At 42.8% G+C, this 22,877-nt stretch overlaps 1 protein-coding gene across 1 annotated transcript in view; it reads right to left on the bottom strand.

Annotated features, from left to right (window-relative positions):
• LOC109917517 (syndecan-3-like) overlaps positions 1–22,554 on the bottom strand; it is a 206,583-nt gene extending 184,029 nt beyond the window's left edge. Inside the window, exon 1 of the mRNA XM_048613265.1 lies at positions 22,235–22,554. Within this exon, the coding sequence (XP_048469222.1) occupies positions 22,235–22,297 (63 nt within the window). The 5' untranslated portion in view covers positions 22,298–22,554. The remainder of the gene's footprint in view (positions 1–22,234) is intronic.
• Between the last annotated feature and the right edge of the window lie 323 nt (positions 22,555–22,877).

Here is a 22,877-nt window from a genome sequence, read left to right as displayed (position 1 = left end):
TTTTCTGATGAAGGGTCCCGACCCGAAACGTCAACTTTCCTGCTCCTCTGATGCTGCCTGGCCTGCTGTGTTCCTCCAGCTCCACACTGTGTTATCTCAGACTCCAGCATCTGCAGTTCTTGTTTTATTTTCTATTTGGTCTCACTTCCTTCTGTTGGATTGCTCCTGAGAGGATGATGGTGAGACTTCTCAGTGACTCATTGCAGCCCTTGTGATAATAGTGTGCCCATGATAGTGAGCATCTCATAACATTGGTCCAGTGATGATAGTGCTAAACATGCTTTATCTCAAAGGGAATACAGAATAAAAATAGGGAGGTTTTGCTAAATCTGTACAAATCACTTGTCAGACCACAGCTGGAATACTGTGAACACGTTTGGGCATTTTATCTAAGGAAAGATATAGTGGCATTGGAGGCAGTCTAGAGAAGATTTACTCAGCTGATACCAGGTATGGACGGACTGTCTTATGAGGAGGGGTTGAGTAGGCTAGGCCTATAGTAAATGGAATTTCGTAGAATGAGCGGTAACCTTATAGAAACAAGGAGAATTAGAGGATTTGACAGGGTTGATACAGAAAGGTTGCTTCCCCTTGTGGGAGAGTCTAGGACCAGAAGGGTAAGGGGGTCATATTGCAACAAAGAACAAAGAACAGTATAGCACAGGAACAGGCCCTTCAGCCAACCAAGATTGTACAGGCATATGACACCTTTCTAAACTAAAACCCTTTTGCCTCTGTGTGGTCTTCATCCCTCTATTCCCTGCCTATTCAGGTATCTGTCAAGATACCTTTTAAACATTGCTATTGTACCATTTTCACCACCTACTCTGGCAGTGCATTCCAGGCATTTACCACCCTCTGTGTCAAAATCTTGCCTCTCCTTTAAACTTACCCACTTTAAGACAGAGATGAGGAGGAATTTCTTCTCTCAGAGAGTAGTGAATCTGTGGAATTCTTTACTGCAGAGGGCTATTGAGGCTTGGCCATTGAGGATGGGATAGACAGATTTTTATTAAATCAAGGGTGATGGCGAAAAGGCAGGAAAGTGGAGTTGAAAATTGTTCTATTCATAGACTTGAAGGCTATGGGCTAAGGGCTGGAGAGTGGGACTTGTGTAGATTTAGTGGAGATTTTGTTGATGCAGGCTCGATGGACTGAAGAGCCTCCTCTGCTTTGTGTTATTCTATGACTAACTCTTCATCCAGGGCAAATGCAAAATGGATAGGAACGCTTGCTTAAATGCGGTTGATCGAGATATTTGCACAACTGCCAAGGATTGCTCAGGAATTAAGTTTCCTTTCCTAAAGCTGTCAACACAATGAGGCTTTCCTTAGAAAGTGTGTTAAGGATAAAACTTTAAAACAAACCTGGAATCTCTGCTAAAGGGATTGAGGTTTGTGTATTGAACTTTCTGATAACGTGCATAGAGAGATGCGGTCCTGTTAACCTGCGCAGGGAGACCGATAGCACATCAGATCTGAAAAGTTATTGTGCAGTTATAATCTGACTTCAAACTGTTCAGAAAAAGTCAATAATAGATGCCAAGAAGTTCAAACAGTTTTCCAGATGCTGAAATATTTGAAGATTGAAATGTAGTCTCTCCATTATACAAGCTGAAAATAATTCTCATTTAATGCAAAAACAATCCAATTCAAATGAGAAATCTCACCTCCCCCTTTTAATTTGGAGTTTCAGAAACTGAAATTTCTGCTAATATCGGGGGAATTACATGAGGAGTGGACATGATGGAATGAATTGCTTCTGAACCATTGTAAACTATATTTCACTTCATATCTGCCTGTAGAAGGTGAGAAAGAAGCCTGATCTATATTTTAATACCATAAATCAGGTCTGATGCACAGAGAGTCACGTCAGCCCTCAGGGTGTGATATTGAAACCATGTGAAAGTAGAGGAACATTAAAAAAGACCACACCCACTCCCACAGAATCCCCCTGCCTTGCCCCACCTCAGACATCTCAATTGGTTGAATCGGTGAGGGCTCCCAACCTTGATGAAAGAGAGGGTAGACTGCGATGGGACCAAAAGCTCAGGCCGGTATCCATCATGAAGAACATATTGGCCTTGGGTATTGCTTCATGAATGCATCACCACAGGGCTGGCACGGTGGATCAGTGGTTAGCACTGCTGCCTGTCAGCTCCAGGCACCTGGGTTCAATTCATCCCTCGGGTGACTGTCTGTGTGGAGTTTGCACTGTTCTCCCTGTGTCTGTGTGGGTTTCCTCCAAAATTCCAAAGATGCATAGGCTAAGTGGATTAGCCATCGTAAATACGGGGTTAGGGCACGGGGCTGGTTTTGAGTGGGATGCTCTTCAGCGTGTCAATGTGGACTAGATGGGCAGAATGGCCTCTTTCCAAGCTGTAAGGGCTCTATAACAATACCAGGACTAAAGGGTTCAATTATCAGGGCAGGCTATATAGTCCCTCCTGTGTAGAAAGTTCATTAAGAGCTGATGTCATAAGATGATTAAAATGGATGATAGAAACCATTTCCATGGCAGTAGTGTAGGGGTTTTAAAATAAAAAAAATCTATATAACCAGGAGATTGGAGTCTCCTCAGTTAAGGACTCACTCCAAGCTGGCTGGTCACAGCCAGTGTACTGTGCAAAACAAAACCAACTATCCCCTCCCCTTCCAATTCCATTTTGATTTAGCTCTCTCCCTCTCTTCCATTCTCCCTTCCACTCTCCCTCCCTTTCTCTCTACCTCTCCCTCATCCCTGCTGGTCTGCATTGCTCTTAACAAGCATTGCATTGGAAAACACAGGTGAATTACTGATGGTGGTGAATAGGTGAAAATTGCCACAAGGTGATTTGCTGGTGGGAAAGACCAGTTTTGTCCGATAGCACTTCTGCATGTAAAAAGTAGAAACCATTTACTCAAGTGGCAGCAAGGCCATTCAGCAGTGAAGTCAGGAAGAATTTCAGGCAGCAGGAGGTCAGCTATCTCACTTCCAAAAAGCTGTTGTGGGTGGGTGTTAATTGGAAATGTCAAAGCTGAATTTGACGGATTTGTGTCACACAAAAGGTCACAGAGTTAAGGAGGTAATTGGAGTTAAGTAGAACTCAGTAACTGAACAGTGCAACTTACAGGGCTGAGTGGCCTCATCCTGTTCTGAGGCCGTGTCTAGCATTCATTGGGTGAAGGCAGTTGTTGCTTGAGGAGATGTCCTTTAACAGGGGTCATGTGTTCATGATGACAGCGGTAGATGGGGGCAGTTCAGGAAGAGATAAAAGTACTGCAGGGCTGACTGTGATCAAGACAGTTCATCAAGTGCTCAGACCAGCACCTCTGACACCTCAACCCTTCAATCTTTACTGAGTTTCAGCAAACTTAATCCTCTTCCACATCTGCTGTCAGTACTGCCTCTCCTTCTCGTCAAAATACAGATAGAATAAATTGCAGTTCGAACATCAAAGTGTACACTGGCCTATTGATGTGCAGAAAACTCATCTGTAACTCATCTGGAAATCAGCCTGAAAAATGTATTAGTCCCGGGAATGCAGCAATGTCTCCTCCCTTTATAAGTGCTCTCCCACCAGCCAGAGCAACATTTCCCATTCTGCCCTGAAGACATTCTCACATGTTGGAGTACAGCTCCTGGGTGAATATGTGCGCTGGCTATTCTTCACCAACCCTACACAAAAGACCGGTCTTGACTCAAGGCAGTGACAGTCAAATCTAACAGGCTCTGAATGTAGCAATGGGACTAGGTCATTCAGCCACTCGAGCCTGTTGTATGAACATGAGAAATAAGAGCCAGATTGATCCACGTAGATCATGGAGCCACCGTGGCTGATCTGAAGTTTCAACTCCACTTTCCCACCCACTGCCCATTTCCCTTAATTGCCTGAGAGACTGAAACGTGTCTATCCAATCTGCCTACTGAATCTGTTAGAATCATCGAATCATAGTACAAACCAGGACCTTTGGCCAATTGAAACTGCATTGGTAAAACAAAAACTCAATATTTACATTAATCTCATTTTCCTGTACTGTGCCCATGGCCTCAAATGTTGTGACATTTCAAGTGCTTATTCAAGTACTTTTTAAAGGTTGTGAGGTTTCCTGCCTCAACTAACCTTCCAGGCAGCGCAATCCAGACCACTGCTACTCTCTGGGTGAAAAATGTTTTCAGTCCCCTCTAAACCTTTGGCTTTGGTGTCCCCTGTTATTGACCCTTTGACTAAGGGTTAAAGCTGCTTTCTATCACCCCATCTATGCCCCTCATAATCTTATACACCTCTATCAGAACTTCCATCAGCCTTCTCTGCTCCAAAAAAAACCAAAGCTTATCCAGCCTCTCTTCATAACTCCACAAACGTCCACTCCCTCCACCACTGACACTCAGTAGCAGCAATGTTTACTATCTACAAAATGTCCTTCATACATTCACCAAAGATCCTGAACCAGCACTTTCCAAACCAACAACCACTTCCATCCAGAAGGACAAAGGGACAGATACATGGGAACACCACCACCTTCAAGTTCCCCTCCAAGCCAATCACCATCCTGACTTGGAAATATATCATTGTTCCTTTACTGTTGTTAGGTCAAAATCCTGGAATTCCCTCCGAAATGGCATTGTGGGTCTGCCTACAGCTCACCTCCACCTTCTCAAGGGCAACTAGGGACAGGCAATAAATGCCAGCCCAGCCAGCTATGTGAACATCCCATGAGTGAATAAAATACATTTGGTCCATTCCAGGCAACATCCTGTTCTCCCAATCAATGAGCTCACAGTTGATAAGTGACCAAACTCCATCAAACCACAATCATCCCATATCCCTCAATACATCTGGTTAACAAAAACCTATCAATCTCAGTTTCAAAATTAACAACTGATCTGGCACTAGTCGTTATTGCAGAATCTAGTTCCAATCTTCCACTGCCCTTTGTGTGAAGTGGTTCCTAACTTTACTTCTCATCGACCAAGATCCTAGTCTTAGATTCCCCAGCCAGCAGGAACAGTTTCTCTTGATCTACTCCATCTGTCTGCTTAATATGGAGTTATACAGCATGGAAACAGACCCTTTGGTCTAACCACTCAATGCTGACCATGTTCCCAAAACTAAACTAATCCCACCTGCCTGCACTTGGCCCATATTCCTTCAAAATTTTCCTATTCATGAACTTATCCAAATGTCTTTCAAATGTTGTAACTGGACCCGCATCCACTTCCTCTAGCAGTTCATTCCACATACGAACCACTCAGTTTAAAAAAAAGAGTTGCCCCTCATGTCCTTTGTAAATCACTCTGCTCTCACCTTAAAAGTATGAGCCTAGTTTTGAACTCTCCCACCATAGGGAAAAGACCCATGTCATTCACCTTATCTATGCCCCTTATGATTGTATAAACCTCTATAAGGTCACCCCTCAGCCTCCTGTGCCCCAGGGGAAAAAGTCCCAGCTATCCAGCCTGTCCTTATAACTCAAACTCTGATAATGTCAACCAAATGACCTGCAGTGACTAACAGCTGAGAAACAGTACCTGAGTATGAGTCAGCTGTGAGAACAATCCGCGGTTATTTTGCTCCCTTACCACCACAAAACTTCCCAAGATGCTTCACATGATGGTTATTATTTGCAATGGCTGACACAGAGACAAAAGGAGATGCTTAGACAGGTGTCCAAAAGTTTACTCAAGAAGGTTGGTTTTTGGGAGCAACTTAACAGAGGACTGTGCGGCAGAAATTCTGAGAGATAGCAAGACCTGCAGATACTGGGGTCAGAGTCGATACAGTGTGGAGCTGAAGGAACACAACAGGTCAGGCAGCATCAGAGGAGCAGGAAAGTTGACATTTCAAGTTTACACCTTTTATCAGGTCTTACATAGGTTTACAGCTCAGAGTCTGGGCAGCTAAAGGCATGGCCACCAATGATAGTGGGAAAGAAATCAGAGATATACCAAAGACCAAAACTGGAGGAATGAAGGTAGCTGACGTTTTCAGGACATGAGCAGGTTACAGACTTAGGAACAAGCAAGGCCATGGAGGGACTGAATGGCAGATAGGCTGATGTTGAAAGAGATGGCAATCAGATGGTATAGCTAATTGCTTTGTTAGTGTGCTGTGGTCTATTCCAGTAGAGAATATTCTGAACTCTTCATTAAAGGCATGAGCAGAGCATAAAATATCTAGAGAACAGTGAATAAAAAAAACAAAAGAACTACAGAAACAAAAACAAAGATTGCTGGAAAAACTCAGCAGGTCTCGCAGCATCTGTGGAGAGACAGCAGAGTTAATGTTTCACGTCCAGATCTGAAGAACGGTCATTGCTGTGTTTTTCCAGCAATTTCTGTTTTTGTTATTGAACAGTGGGTTGGAGTTGGCTGGACAAACATTGGCATTTACAACGTGCTTTCTGCTTCATGTTACAGGGGATTGCCAAGATTTCAACATTCCATTAAAATGCTCAATTAAAAACTCATTACTGGTATTTGTCGTGCCTGTATTCATATAACGACAGCCACCCTTATCCTATGCAGATACTGGAACAAACACCATCACTTTACATAACAGTAAAAGTATTGAATATTTCATCAGAAATAAAAACCAGTGCAGTTTCTAAACTAAATTCAGTATATTAACTCACTGACCAAGCTCAGGGGTGTACATTCATAGAGAGCTTTATTTTAGTGGTAGTGGACGGTTCCCTTTTCTGACTTTAAGGCAGCTTTCCTCAAGGCTGATGCTGTGGGTACAGCTATGAGCATCTCAGACTCTGGAATTTAGGAAACTCCCCTGAGTGATAGAAACATACAGCTGTATATGTGATGATACACCCTGGAATGAGGTGAATGTGACACACGTAGCATGTTTAATATGCTGTTAGTCAGTCAATTTTCCACACGGGAATCATAATGCAGTCCACAAAGGTTTGGTGTCACCCAAAACACTGCTGCTCATGTTCCGTTTCACACCACGTTCTCTTACCCTATCATCCATGGACTTATTGAACCACATTTGATCCCACATGAGCAATGCCTCATTTCAAAATTCTCATCCATGTTTTTACATCTCTCCACACCCCGCCCATCCCTTTCTCTGTAACCTCCTCCCACACTTCTGTAATAACTCAGGATACCTGTTTGGAAAGGAACATCATGTATTGTTGAACAAAGCCACTACTTGTGGTGTACATAGGCTCATCCCAGCTAGGACAGACAGTTCTGCAGAACCATCCCTAAGTCTGCTTTTTGTTTTATATCCAGAAGTGTTATCACAGACAACTGATTTGGTGATGAGAAAAGAAACCAATCACTATGGTATTTTTATCCATCTATTTACCACCAGCAGTAAATTACCCACGTTTCCAATTGAATAATTTACATGTGAAGCCCCTAAGGGAACCACAAACCACTGGATCTGCTTTGTTTCTTTTTATACCTAGAAGTGCTTTTACATTCAACTGAATGGTTTTTCTTTCATTGAACAACAATAACATTTTTTCACTATTAACTGCCACTGGGTCTGCTTTCTTTTAATATATTTTCCAATCAACTTTTTCAGGGACGTTATCACACACTCTAGAGCAAGTGAGGTCTGAACCCAGCCTCAAGTCCGGGGGAGGGATACTACCACTGTGCCACAAGAGGGTCACTCAGGTGTGCTTTGTTTATTTTTTCCATATCTCCCTATCTCCTGTAACCTCCGTTAGCCCCTGCAATCCTCCTTATCTCTGTAACCTCCTCCAGCTTCTACAATCTTCCCCATTTCTGTAACCTCCTCAAACCCCACAACCTTCTCTATCTCTGTAACTTTCTCCACCCCCTTCAATCCTTCCTATCCTCGTAACCTCCTTCAGCCCCTTCAATCCTTCCTATCCTCGTAACCTCCTTCAGCCCCTTCAATCCCCCCATCTTTGTAACCTCCTCGAGCCCCATAACACTCGAGATACTTTTGCTACTCTCATTCTGTGCTGTTATGTGTCACTGATTTTAATCTCTCTCCCATTGGTGGCTTAACTTTAAGCTGTCTAAACTCTGTGTGGTTAGTTCAGTTGGCTGAACAGCTGGTTTGCAATATAGAATTATGCCATAAGTGTGTGTTTAATTCCCACAGCTGCTGAGGTGACTATGAAAGACTCTCCTTCTCAACCTCTCCTTAGCCTGAGGTGTGGTGTCCCTCAGGTTAAACCATCGCTAGTTATCTCTCTCTAAACAGAATAGCAGCCCTGTGGTCTAGTGGTACTATGGTGACTTTACCTTCTATGTTCTTATATTGGCATTTATAATAGAATCTCTATGTAAAGCTAACATACTGTACCTGACAATAAGTGGTGACTATGCAGCAAAATTACTGGGGGAAGTGGTGGGATAGTGACACATTTACATTATAGAGCTGGGTACAGGATTCACTCTGTTTCTCTCTCCACAGATGCGGCCAGACATGCTGAGTTTCTTCAGCAATTTCTGTTCTTATTTCAGATTTCCAGCAATGTTTATTTCTGGGATCAGAGTGTTTTTCCACAAGGCAGGATTAAGCAGAATGGGCTCATGTTCCCCCAGTCCACAAGATTCAGAAATGAACCCCTAGCAATGTATAAAACGCTCAGAGCTCTCAACAGGACAGATGCTCAGAGGTTGTTTCCACTGGTTGGTGAACCTGCAACTGGGCTTAATAGTCTCAGCGTGGGGAGCCGGCATTTAGAACAGAGATGAGGAGAAATGTCTTTACTCTGTAGAATTTCCAGAATCCCCTGCCCCAGAGGAGTGCAAACTGTTTCATTGTTAAGTATATTCTAGGCAGAGACTCATGAATGCTTGGACATGAAGAAAATCAATGGATACAAAGGTAGGGAAGGAAAATGGATTTCAGTCGGAAGATCAACGGTGAGGAGTCACATGTCTGATATTCGTAAAGACAGAGAGATTATTTGTTTGTGCTCCTGAATTAACTCATGGCCAATAACCCTTGAAAATTCTAGAGAAGGTCATCCATAGCAAACAGTGTTAATGCCCTGAAATACCCCAAGCAAACAATGTCCTAACCTATTATCGATATTTGATTTCTGGCCCACTCTCCTTTCCTAAGTTGACTAACACTGTATGCCTGTTTAAAACATTCAGCTTCAAATAGTAAAACTTTAAATAAAAGGGAAAAAAAAGGTTGATAAATTAAACTATGTTTCTCTGCGAACATTAGCTAATTCTGCTGGGCACATCTTTTGTTAATTGTCCCTATATCATCTCCTTTTGCCTTGAAAGATCATTTCTTTCATGCTGTAATCGAACCAGCCTTTTGTTCTTTCGGTTGCCTCCACATTCCCTGCTTCTGCATTTGATTAAAAACAGTTGAACCTCTGACGTCTTCCAGTTTTGATGAAAGGTGAATACCGTTTCCCTCTCTCTCCACACAGATTGCCTGACATGTGTCCAACATTTTCTGAATTTTTCTTTCTACAGTGCATTGTTTTTTTTGCTGCAACTGACAGCCACCACCTCTTCAGAATGTAGATTTCAAACTCAACGCCCATCTCCTGGTCTCTGGTCAACAAGACAGAGATCCCATTATTTAGTTCAGAACAAGGGAACAGTACAACAACGTAGAAAGCAATTCATAGTATATTACAGTTCAGATAGAATATTAGCTTACAGGTAGAAAAACCAATTAGGGAAGCAAATGGTGTGTTGGCTCTTACTGCAAGGGACTTTAGAATGCTGGAATAAAAGATTCTTGCAACAATTGCACAGAGATTTGAGGGTACCAGGCCATGAATATTGTTGTGTTGATCTCAATATTTAAGGAAGGATATATTTGCTTAGGAGATGGTACAGTGAAGATTCAGTAGATTGGTCCCTGAGATGTGAGGATTGTCCTCTGATGAGGGACTCAGTAAATTGCATTTATATTTTCCTGTAGTTTAGAAGAATGAGAGGTAATTGAAACATTCAAACATACAAGATTCTGAAGGGGTTTAACAAATTTGGGGATTCAAAAACCCTGTGTCTGTGTGTGCATGTGTGTGTCTGGGTGTGTTTGTGTGTGTGTGTTAGTTCTGCATGTTTGTGTGTTTGTGCATGTGTGCATGCACATATGTGTGTAAGCATGTGTACGTGTGTGTATAAGCATGTGTGTCTGTGTTTGTGTATGCTTGTGTGTGTGCCCATGTATGTGTGTGTATGTCTGTGTTTCTGTGTGTGTGTCTCTATGTGTGTGTTTTTGTGTGTGTGTTTGTATTGGTGTGCGTGTTTGTATGCGTGTGCGTGTTTGTGAAAACACCATTCAGTTTTCCTGTCTCTCACCCCTCTACCCAGTGTCCTGTCCTGGTAAGATCCTGTGTGAGCACATGACTTGACTGTTCTTGACTATGAAGCCCTCCACAGTTCAATATTTTCATAATGCCCAGCGGAAGCTAGAACAAAACATATGATTTTTAGAACATTCTGAAAACAGAGACATATTGGTGAAGCTGTTCATTGTGTACTGCTCAGGTCAAACACAAGAATGCCAAATTTAAAGCAATCACAATGAGATGTGTGGTTCTTTAATGTTCATATTCTCTCCTGTGTCATCTCTTATGATCAATTGGAAATTTGGCATTTTTGTATTTGACCAGATGGTCATAAGATAAAAAGTATCAGCAACTTGTAGCTTTTCTAAAAGATACTGCTATAATTTTTCTCCTCAATGTTAAATCTTCAATTACAGCAGTGACTAGACTGATACACGACTCCTAGGCACACAATAAACTGAGGGGTAAGTCTCATCAATCTCTGATTGGAGATTAATCTTTACCTCACGACAGGTTGATCTCTGCAGTGTCGACACAATGTATTTTAAATCAGGATGTAGATTAAATTCAATACGAGATTTCCCAGGACCATTTGTTGCAAGTCCAGCAAAATGGCAATAATTACCAGCTGCATGGGCGAGAAAGGCACAGGAGCAGGGATCGAAATAATTGCTATCCTGAATTATTATTTCATACCGGCACCCGTTAACGATGCAACGAGCGGAAAAAGTTCAACAGTAAGTGCTAACATCTTTTTGAAGAATCTCATTATTTTTGCAAGTTTAAGTGCTTGTAGGAACAAAGCAGAAATTGCATTGTTTTGAAGATCAGTGTAGAAAACAAAGGATATTGCAGGGTAGTAGGGCAGGCGCGAGGGGGAAGGAGTAGCTGGAAATAGGTGACTCACAGAAGAATATGTTATGGTTTACTTCTTGCAAATGGTATTGTCCAAATTTTAGTGTGTGTATCATAAATCACTAAATGGAGCGATTATGCGCAGAATATGACCTTTAAAAGGGAAATGGTGATTATAACTAAGGAAGACCAAGTGTCAGTTACAGAAAATAATTGTAAACTTATTGTGAAATAATGCCAGACAGCAGTTCTTGATTTTGGTTAGGACTAACAGAGTAGCTGTAGCTTCCCACTGGGTCAGAATCTCTGGGTTCAATTCCAATCCCAGGATTTGACAGGCAAGGAAGATGTGTTTATAACGTGGATGAACAACCTGCACAAATCCTTTTAACACATGCCAACTGCAGGCAGTACGAGTGGGAAGAGATTCCTGTTCAGCATGTGGTGGAAAGGACTTTGGAGGATCTACTCCCAATACCTATCACTCCAGATTATAACAAGTATGTGAAAGAGTACAGCGATTCAGGCTGCCTGGGCAAACATACCAGCGCTGAGATTTCTAGCTTGGTTAATTCACACATCAAAGGTGTGATACGTTTCTCTTGCGGGAGACCGGTGTCTTGCAGAATAAAAGTTGCCAGTTCTGAGGCATCTGGAGGCTTGCTCTGCTGTCTGCAATCACACAGATTTCCCATGCATACACCTACCATTGGTTACCTACCACATCCATCCCCTATCATGTTCTTGGCCGGATTGTGCTGCCAAAGAATATTTACAGCTGAGGCAAGGAAAACAGAAATAAACCTGAATGCGCAAAGAATTATGCTGATAACGAATTCAGGATTGTAATTTGGGTTCGGCAATGTGGTGCACTTGCACGAACCGGAAACTATGTATATTAATAAGCAGGGCTTTGTTCTTTGCAGGCAGAGTTAGCATATGCAGACACTGCTCCTGTTTAAACTCTACAAAACTGGCGAAAGACATTTAATTCATTTCAAAGGCCAATGTCTTAACCAATCAAGTTCATCTGCCTGGCTTAAATATAAGCAAAGTTTGGTAGTTAACTGTCAGCCATCATATTATTGATACACTCTCCATGGTAAAGCTTCTGCCAATCAGAGTCCACCTGTCAACCAATCGGTATGCTCCTCTCATATGCTATAAAGTGTACTTTTGTCTTTACATTGGTATTCTTGCACATTCTCCTGATGGGTGCACGTCAAAAATGTGTCTTTGCCAGCAAAACTAACATTCTATACTCCCAAATGACTAGACAAAAACATTAACTTTTCCAAAAGTAAACCTCACTGTGGTTTGATCTTGTCACTAGGCTGTGAGAGAGAACAAGACCACCATATTGTTTCCTGTGATGTTGCCAAGTGAGTCACATCAGAGTATCACACAGTCTGCTGTAACCCATTACACTACACTCCCTCCTTCCCATGATCTATAGGAAAACAATTTGTTCGCCTGATTAGACGATGCTTAGTAAGCAGTCCACATTTTCTCCAAAGTTCTTACAATCAATAAAGGGTTTGAAAATAATTCAAAACAGAATTTTTGAATTTCCCACAAGATGTTTCTCTCAGGCTTTGTTAACAGTGACAAAGAGATTAAATTAAATTCCTGGATATTCCTTGAAGATTGGCATCACCTCAGTGGGACTGTGGCCCAGAATAGAAGGAAGGGGAGCAAAGGGAAGAACTGCACTACTTATCACTTCAGTAAAGAAACTAATTCCTGAAACACAACCCATCTTGCATGCAACTATGAGTTATGTGGCATAAAGTGAACATATGGCCTCCCCAAGCCCATGACATACCCCAAAAAGAAAGCAACATTTCAGGGGACACCAACCTAATTTCAGGCACCTTTTTATTTTGTTCTTCCAGGGGACTTTGCTGACTGAACCAGCATTTATTGCTATTCCTAGTTGCCATTTAAAAGGTGCTGGTGAGCTGTCTTCTTGAACCACTGCAGTAGGTATGTGTTGCAGGTAGGCTCAGTGATACTGAAGGAACAGCGATATATTTCCAAGTTAGGATGGTAATTGGCTTGGAGGGGAACCTGCAGGTGGCGGTGTTCCCATGTATTCTATAGGGAAGTGATCATGGGTTTTGGAAGGTGCTGTCTAAGGATCTTTGGTGAATTTCTGCTGTGCGTCTTGTAGATAGTACACACTGCTGCTACTGAGCGTCGGTGGTGGAGGGAGTGGATGCTTGTGGGTGTAGTGCCAGGCAAGCGGGCTGCTTTGTTCTGGATGGTGTCAAGCTTCTTCAGTGTTATTGGAGACGCACTCATCCAGGCAAGTGGGGAGTATTCCATCACACTCCTGACTTGTGCCTTGTACATGGGGGACAGGCTGCAGATTCATCAGCTTCTGACCAACATAATGAAACAAGGCTCCCTCACCACTGATATTCTCCAACAAACTTCCTGCCCAGCACCAAAACCAGCTGGATTCCTTTCCCCTAATTGGTTCAGACCATTACGGAAAAATAAACAAGCCGAGGTTTACTGGGGTCAGCGTGTAGAAGCCTGGTGGATTCTCAGCTTCAACTTAATGTGACTCTGGACTGAATTCCACCCTGTGGGAAAACATAAATCTCCACAGAGTGGGCTGGAGTTTCCCAGAGATCCAGAGGCAGTAACAGCACATGAATGAGGCCACTTGACCAGCCATATCCATGCTGGCTCTCTATATGAGCAATTCAATCCTCTCATCCCCACCCATTCCCCCATCCTGTCCTAGTTCCCTCAATTTTCACCAATTCCCTTTTGAAAGCCTCGACTGCAACTTGCCTCTGCCACACTCTCAGACAGCACTTTCCAAAACCAAACCACACACTGTGTGAAAGAAAGAAAGAGTTTCCTCAGGTAATGTTTGGTTCTGTTATTATTCACCTTAAGTACCTGTCATTGTGTCATCAATGTGAACAGCTTCTATCAATCTACTCTGTCCAGACCTCTTGGGACGCTAATATCTATCAACTCTACTGTCCCCCTTGCCTTCTTTTCAAACTGGTATAGCTGTACAGCTCTCCAATCTGGAAGTTACCTCAGGGAATAAAACAAAGGTCTGTAGATGCTGGAGGTCTGAAACAAACAAAAACAGAAGCTGAATGGTTTCAAGCTGTGCATGGTGTTGCGGATGTATTCAAACCAAAGCACAGTTGTCCTTTTAAATATACAGCCTGAATCCTTTAATGTGATCTCTCAGAACAACTCTGTACGGACTTTACTGAGGCACCTCCATCCCAATTTCTCACCACCTCCTGCCCTCTTCGTCCAGCTACGTAGCTGACACACATGAGAACAATCTGCTCTCCACATGCATCCACGCAGGCTTAGCCGCTGGACACAGGGTCAAAAAGGTCATAGACTGACCTCCCAGCAAAAATTCCCATCAGCAACAACATGACGGGTCAGTATGGCGGATGCAGAGAAACCACTTGCACTTGTGAGTGCATCCAGAACAACAGACTGAAGGCCAAATGGAGAATTTGCAAGAGGTTTCTGCAAACAGAGAATTTGGAACTCCCTGCCACATGGATTGGTTAAAGCAATTAGCATTGACGTGGGCTGCATAAATGAAAGAAAATGGTTTGGAGAAAAGGGAGAGGAAAGTTGGGGAAACAATGGACTCTTACATATAAGTTATGGAGATGCTGGTAATGGACTGGGGTGGACATAGTCAGAAGTCACACAACACTAGGTTAGAGTGCAAAAAGGTTTATTTAAAATCACAAGCTTTCTGAGCACTGCTCCTGGTCTGAGCACTGCTTCTTCATCAGGCGAAGTGGAGAGAGGCACATGGGCACACTTCACCTGACGAAGGACCACGAACCTGTTTTACTATAACCTGGTGTCGTGTGACTTCTGACAGTTTACATACAAGTTGGTAAAGTGAGGAATTTGGTTTACAAACAGGATATACTGCAGTGACTACCCTACATCAGAAGCATCATTGTCTGTGTAAGTGAATGATTAGAAATAACTGCAGAGATCCATAGGCATCCCACTCTCAGTTTACAGGCATACATCTCCACTTCTCCCCAGCTTCTGCGTTTTGTGCTCACGACAGATCTTGTCTGCAGAAAAGAGGACAAACTGCAGCTACTCACTGGGTTAGAGCTCCTTAATGTTCGCACACTGGTAACTCAGACGTACAGTTGCTCCACAAGCAGCTTATTCTGATACCAATGGCTAGGCTGCCTTAAGACTCTGAATGTGATATTATGTGCAGAGTCAATAGGTCAAGAGCTGGATTGTTCAAACTGTGAGAAATGAGATTCATTTTCTCCCTGACCCAGTCTGCAAATTATCTCACAATTTACATCAACTTCCTGTGGACACAGCCAAACATTTCGAATAATGTGCCTTAAAAAACTGGCAGCATCAACCTAGCTTCTCTCAGTTGCAAAGTTCAGAGTATTGATTTCAGGTGAATTTATTTGCAGTCAGAGAGGAATTTACATACAGTCTCGATGAAAAATAAAATTCCTGAGGCTACAAAAGCTTGGTAAAAACCAAAAGAAAAGAACTGCGGGTGCTAGAAATCAGAAACAAGGACAGAAATTGCTGGAAAAGCTCAGCAGTTCCAACAGCAACTATAGAGAGAGATCAGAGTTAACGTTTTGGGTCCAGTGACCCTTCCGCAGAACAAGAACTTGGTGTTGACTAAGCTGTAAAATACTTTAATCGCGGGATGTAACACAAGCAAACTTCAAAGGACAGAGAAAAAGAAAAGAGGGATGGAGGTATAGAGAGAGAAAGAGGGAAAAAGAAAGAAGGTAGAGGTAATAAAAGAGTATGTGCGGTGAAAGAGAGAGAGGGAAGCAGAAAGGGGAGAGAAAAGTAAGGTGGAAATAGGGGAGATAGAGAAGGGAGAAGAAAAATGGCGAGAGTGAAAAGGAGAAAATGGGAGAGAACAGAAAGGAGGAAATGAGATTGATCGTCCTACTAGTACCAAGAGAGCGCTGCACTGTCTTACCTGCTGTCTTTCAAATGAAACGCAAAACTAAGGCCTTTCTGGTGAATATAGAAGACCCTATGGTGATAGTCAAAGAACAGCGGGGAATTTTCCCCCAGTATCCTCATTAGCCCTCATCCAAAATCTCCAAAAACAGATTGTCTTGTCATTTGCATCATTTCTGATCGCTACAGCTTACAATGTTCAGATTGGTTGCTGTGTTTCCCAGCATTATAACAGTATCCAGACTCAGAACTGTTTTATTGGCTGGACAGCTTATTGGGGACATGAAAAGTGTTCTATAAATGCAAGTTCCCATTTCTTTCTTTACCTTAGCAGCTTGATCTAGGCTCACATTGTTTTTCCGTCCACTGATACAAAACCTGCCTGTATTTCCAACTGCCTCATTTTCAGCTACACCTTTTCTGATTCAGTCTCTAAATCCCCCACTTTCTCTCTTTCTCCCTGTGCTTTCTAAAAACCTGCTGAGCAACCAGCACATTTTGTAGTTGACTTAAGTACCATACCATTTCTCTGGAGTATTTTATAATGTTCTTTTTGCCATTAAAAGGCTCTGTGTAATAATTTGACACTGAGAGAAAAATCCAAAGCCACTTTCATGGAGAAATTATCAAAGAAAATTTGACACTGAGCCATGTGAAGGGATATTGTTAAAGGTGGCTAAAAGTTGAATTAAAATCTACCTCTCTGACCAAAACCTGTGCAACACGTAATAAATCCCTTTCCCAGTAAACTGTTTCAAAGCCACTGAAAGAGGGTCTTTCTTCCTATGGCTTCTCAACTCCCCACATTAATGTTGACCTTTTCCATCATATCTGAAGAGAAGACAAATGGATGGTGGACCCCATCAAACTGACCATTTCCCTACAGCCAGAGAGGCAGATTTTAAGAAGTGTTTCAAAAGAGCAGGAGAGGTAGAGGACCTGGAGGGAGTTAAGGACAAATTTCAGAGCTTAGAACATAGGGCAGCTGAGAAAGATGGCTGCCAGCGGTGGAGCGAAATAAATGGTGAATTCTGAAGAGGCCAGAATTGGAAGAATGCAGCAAGCTAAGAGGAATGGAGGATTGGATAAGGCTGCATTGGTAGGGACGAGAGGAATTTGAACTCAAAGAGGATCACTTTGAAATAAAATCATTGTTGGACCAGGAGCCAGTATAGATTGACAGGCACAGAGGATGATGGATAAATGGGACTTGGTTAAGATTCAAGCAGCAGAACCTTGGAAGGATAAGTTTCAATGCATGTCATTGTTACTCTAGATACTTAAAAGTAAAAAAAATCAATGCAAACAATGATTGACTGGCGAAAGTCCACTGGGCGAATGGGGGATTTCTTCAATCCACTATTGAATAAGATAACATGTCTAATACTGACATGAGTTTGCATATTTGAAACCTCAGTAAGAATTACAGTTTCTGCTAATTTAATCCCAGAAAGGCTGAAATTGATTTTCCTGCCCCCACTCCCAGGCATTTACAGATATTCCAATTAAACAGAAACGACAGCATAAATCAAACGAGAGCTCAGATTGTTAATGGATAGGAGCAACTCTCATAGGAGGGCAATTCTGCTTGTACGTATTTTTAATTTGTACAATTGCACACCCTTTGTTCACCCTTTATAATGAGTCTTCTGCCAGCCTGTTGTTTTACAGTAATCTACACACTTGCAGTTGCTATATATTTTTATGAATATGCAGGTTTTAAACTTGCCTATTTGCCACAAAATTCCACCAAATAATAATTCAATTAACCCACTTATCTTGTCTTTCACTAACCCTTTGCTGTTTGCCTCAGAAAGAATGGAAAAACCTGCATCCTTCACAACATTAAGATTTCGCAAAGCACTTTTTTATCAATGAAGTACATTTTTTTGACACTGCAATTTTAAGTATGGTTTGATGTAATTTAAAAAAGGCTGCAGCCTCTTTGAGTATAGTGAGATATCAAAACAGAAATGAGGTGTTGCCCCGGGTTAACTTGTATTTTTGGTTCTGCTGGACAGATAAATATTGGCTGGGGTGAACTCCCCTGTTCACCTTCTAACTTCCAGTCCGGAGTCTCCTGAGAGAGCAGGATGTGCCCTGGTTTGATTTCTCATCAAAAAGACTGCCTCTCTCATCAGTACAGAACTGCAATGGGATGTAGACCTGGGCTATGGAGTCACAGTGAAAACACAACAATGTTTCTAAACAGCATTTAGAAAATTATCAACTGACTAAAGCCTCTGACACTCTTCATAACGAAGAACCCTGATGACTAGCAGGGATAAGGCAGCACATACCATAGAATCCTTACAATGCAGAAAGAGGCCATTCAGCCCATATCAACCAAATGAAGAGCAGCCCACCAAGACCAAGCTCCCCACCTCTATTCCTATAATCCCACATTTACCATGGCCAATCCACCATAATCTGCACATCTTTGGACTGTGGGAGGAAACCAGAGCATCCGAAGAAAACTCACGCAGACACAGGGAAGACACCAAATTCCAAACAGTCACCCAAAGCTGGAATCAAACCCAGGTCTCTAGCACTGTGAGCCAGCAGTGCTAACCGCTGAGCCACAATGAACCATACAGCTCAGTGAGTCCCAGAGTCAGGTTAATCTTTTGCCTTTGATGAGGTTTCAATCCTCAGCAAGGATAGCCACAGGGATGGCCAGAGAGCCATTTGACTACAAGTGGAAAGCTCATCAGGCTTCCCACTCCTGGTTATTGCCTGATTATCACTTTGCTGAATTAATATGTGGATACAGAACAAGGGCTGGATCAGGTTGGTCTGTGATGCCTTCCATGGTCAAGTAGCCAGGCAGCCACTCCATTGGTCACTACATACAGAAAGAGCACAAATGCATCCAACAAAGAGCTTATCAGAAATGTAGCTCCACAATAGACTCCTTTCCCCACTCACTCTATAAAGATTATGAGAGAGAGATGAAGCTGCAAATACATTTACCTCTCCAACATCAACCTGTTACTTCAGTAGAGAGGAAGAGAGAAAATTAAAGAAAGGAATCATTTGAAATGGTCACAAAAGGATCTTGTAGAAAGCGAATAAGGAAATATTATTGAATTGTGGACAAATATTCACATAATATATATTTCTTCCTCTAAATAATGGTTTTGAAATTAAAATAACATGTAAATGCTGGGTGTGTCTGCGCTGAAATACACAACTGCTTTTAGATTACAACCTTCAGGTATCAGGTTTGTCTGTTTCATGCAGTTTTATTTGTTTTGCTGCAGCAGTGACCACATGGAGAAGGTCCTGATTATATGTAACACTGCACAGTGTGCCCACACGATTAAAGCTACAGGTTTATTGATAAGTAGCTAGCAGGAGAGAGAGAAACTTTGTGTATCATAAAGACACTCACAAAGTGTCTTAAAGTGGGCCCCTGCCCCAGGTTAGTCCAGTGGGGTCCACTGTCCATTTGCCTTCACTTCAGATATGATGGAAGAGGCCAACATTGATGTGGGGTGTTGAGAAGCCATGGGAAGAAAGACCTGTTTCCAGTGGCTTTGAAACATTTAATGGGTGAGGGATTTATGACGTGTGACACAGTGTTTCCTCAGGTGGGTTGCTACAGATGTAATAAACAAATTTTGATCTCATTTATAGGTTACAGGTGGGACTGAAATATAGACACTTGGTCACATAATATAGCCCACACAGGCTCATAAAACATGGGTTATTGAGGTCAACTAGAGTACAGTAACTTTGGACTGGTGCCAGTATAATTGTGCCTGTACTTCCTCAAGACATGAATCATCTGATGATGCAATAGAAGCTTGAATTATGGGCCCGAATTAAACATTAGTACATTATACATACGGGGAGCCAGTCAGAATAATACACTCAGTGGACAGCATTTAGCTGTCCCGTTATACACACATATAGAAATCTCGTAATCCATCTGTGGATCTAACACAAATGTAGCCAGACATCACTGAGCTGCTCCAAGCAAGATGAGGTCAGTCTCTCAAATGAGACTTTGTGGGATATTAATTAAGGAAGTAAAAAGAACAATGGGGCATTCCGTTGGTTTATTTAGACCCAACAGACTCTGTATTGAGATCCAGGTATATTTTTACTCAAATGAGATTTCCACGATAATTCCATCCAGTGACAATCAGCACCTATTTCACTCAGTCATCACCTGCTTTGATCTTCAGGGCTTAGCCACTACACAACCAAATTTTTATTAAATTTGTTTTTTTTGGGGGAGGTGGGGTGGGGGGGAAAGGTCATTGTGGTTCTTTCTCTCATCTACCAGCATGCAAAGAAAGAAATTTCATTTATATAACCTCGATGTCCCAAAGTGCTTCTGCCTTTAAAAAAGTACTTTTTGAAATGTAGACACTATTGTAATTCAGGGGATTGTCTCTGCTGGTTTTTACACAGCAAGATCCCATAACTCCAAGATAATCACAGAAATTTTTATGACACAGGAGGAGAACATTTGGCCCATCATGTCCAGTCCAATTTATCTGCCTTAGTGATGTTAATTGAGGGACAATTACAGGCAGGACTGCCAGGAAGGAGCATTGATCTCTCTGCGACTGAATACCCTCGGATCATTCACAACCACCTAAAGGACCACATGAGACCCAAGTGTAAAGTCTTATCTGAAAGGTGACACCTCTGAAAGTAATACGACACTGGAGTGGGTTATAAGCTCAAATATCTGGGGTGAGATTTGAACCCACAAACCTTTGACACCAAACATCAGAATGTTTCTCATTGAGCCATCAGGAGCACCCACGTTTACTACCACAGGTCATATCAGATATGAGTTTTCAACATTTTTCTAGTTCAGCACAACGTATGCCTTCATAATACACTGTACACCATTCAGCATGTCATAATTTATTGAGAAACTATCCCCAGCGTTAATCTAATATGAACATCTTCCAAGTACCCCGCACACCTTCCAATCATTCACAGCCAATCAACCAATAACTGTTTTGAAACCACGAAGATCTCACATTCTCTCGTAAGCATAGAAATCTCTCAATGCCGAGGAATAGCAATTTCTGCCCAGTGAACTCAGTGACCCTGCTGAGTCCCAATTTTAATAACTAGCATAACCAAATACATCTGAAGCAGGAGCTAGAGGACAGGGAGACAGAGACGGTGAGAGAAGGATGCAGAGACAGTGACAGAGGGACAGAGACTGAGAAAGTGAAAGAGAAAGAGAGAGAGACAGAGATGGTGAGAGAGAGAGATACTGAGTGAGAGAGAAGGAGAAACACATAGTGAGAGAGACTAAGACACTGAGAGAGAGAGAGGAAAACAGAGATAGCATGGGGGGAGCCAGTGAGAGAGAGGGTTACTGAGACAGATAGAGATTGAGAAAAAAAGAGAGCGAGTTTGAGATAGTGAGGGAGACTGAGAGAGAGGGAGACAGACTGAGAAAAGGAGACTGAGACTGGGGGCAGAGAGATAGAGAGAAGGGTACACTGAGAGAAAGGGGGGAGAGAGAAAGAGAGATAGACAGACAGAAGGAGACTAAGAAAGAGAGGGAGGGATTGAAATAGTGAAACAGGGAACAAGAGCAAGAGAAGTGGTTATGAGAGAGAATAATGGATGGGCAGAGAGACCAGATGAAAGGTAGATAGAGGGGAATGGGTGAGAGGAGAAGGCACAGAAGATACAGAGAATAGCTGAGAGATAGAAGAGAGGAGAGAGAAAGAGAAGACTGAGGGAGCAATGGAGACCAGGGGAGGAAAAAGAGGGTGAGAGAGGTGTCGGAGATGCGAGGGACATAAGAGGAGTCAGACCCCTCTCCCCTTCGGAACATGTGTGTATGTGAGGAGAGTGTTTCACAGTGAAACAAAACGGATGGACCCACCTGGGACTGCAGAGCGACTTGGGGGCTGTGCAGAGCCCGCTTCCCCGGGGCTCGGTTACAATGTAATAGACCGTGGAAATCATAGGCACCTTGTGTCACTGTGACAGTTTGTAACAAAACCCCGCTCTCCTGTTGGTAAGGAATAACCCCCACCTCCCCAACGCACACAGACACAGGCACAGAGAACCATAGGCTCCATTCCGAATCAAACCCGGAGCAACAATGAAACCAGTTGCCCGCACACATTTCCCCAGCGCGATGTGACACTCACCGCTACAATGTGGCACAGACTGGGAATGAGCAGGCACAAGCACAGCGCTGGGAGCTTGCCCATGGTGTCACACACAGAGGATGGAGAGCGGGGGCAGTTCTGCTGCAGGATCCCAGCTGAACACTGAAGGTTGGTGGGGAGGAGCCTCCTCTCTCCTTATTCTCTGGATGGAGGTGGTCTCGTCAATTTCACTCCGCTTGGTTTCCTGTCTCCCTGATCAATTTCAGCGATCCGGAGCCACCAGAGATCCGAGCCTTTCTCTCTCTCACTCTGTCTGTCTCTCTGCCTCCGCCGACTGCTCTCAACACTCCCCCTTCTCCCTCCCCTTCTCCCTCTCTCTCTCTCTCTCTCTCTCACACACACACACACACACACAGTGCTGATCCGCCCCTAACTCACTCCGGATGGAGAGAGCTCGTCCAGGAATTGTACACAATCCAACCTGCCCTCTGCAGGCTCTGCATTTATACACACCGTCGATTAACCTTCGTTTATTAGTTTTTTTTTAACATAAAGAAATCATTTCTGCTGTCTAAGGTAACCCAGCGTCTGTGCAGGAGACACTGGTGAATATTTCCCAGCAATTTCCTTTGTTTAATCTGCAGATTTTCCAGTATTTCACTGGGGGTTTGAAAATGATATA

Source organism: Rhincodon typus, chromosome 27 (genome assembly GCF_021869965.1).
Source record: "Rhincodon typus isolate 14 chromosome 27, sRhiTyp1.1, whole genome shotgun sequence".
Taxonomy (NCBI): domain Eukaryota; kingdom Metazoa; phylum Chordata; class Chondrichthyes; order Orectolobiformes; family Rhincodontidae; genus Rhincodon; species Rhincodon typus.
Note: the sequence above shows the minus strand (reverse complement) of the source record. Positions and strands in the feature narration are given on the sequence as shown.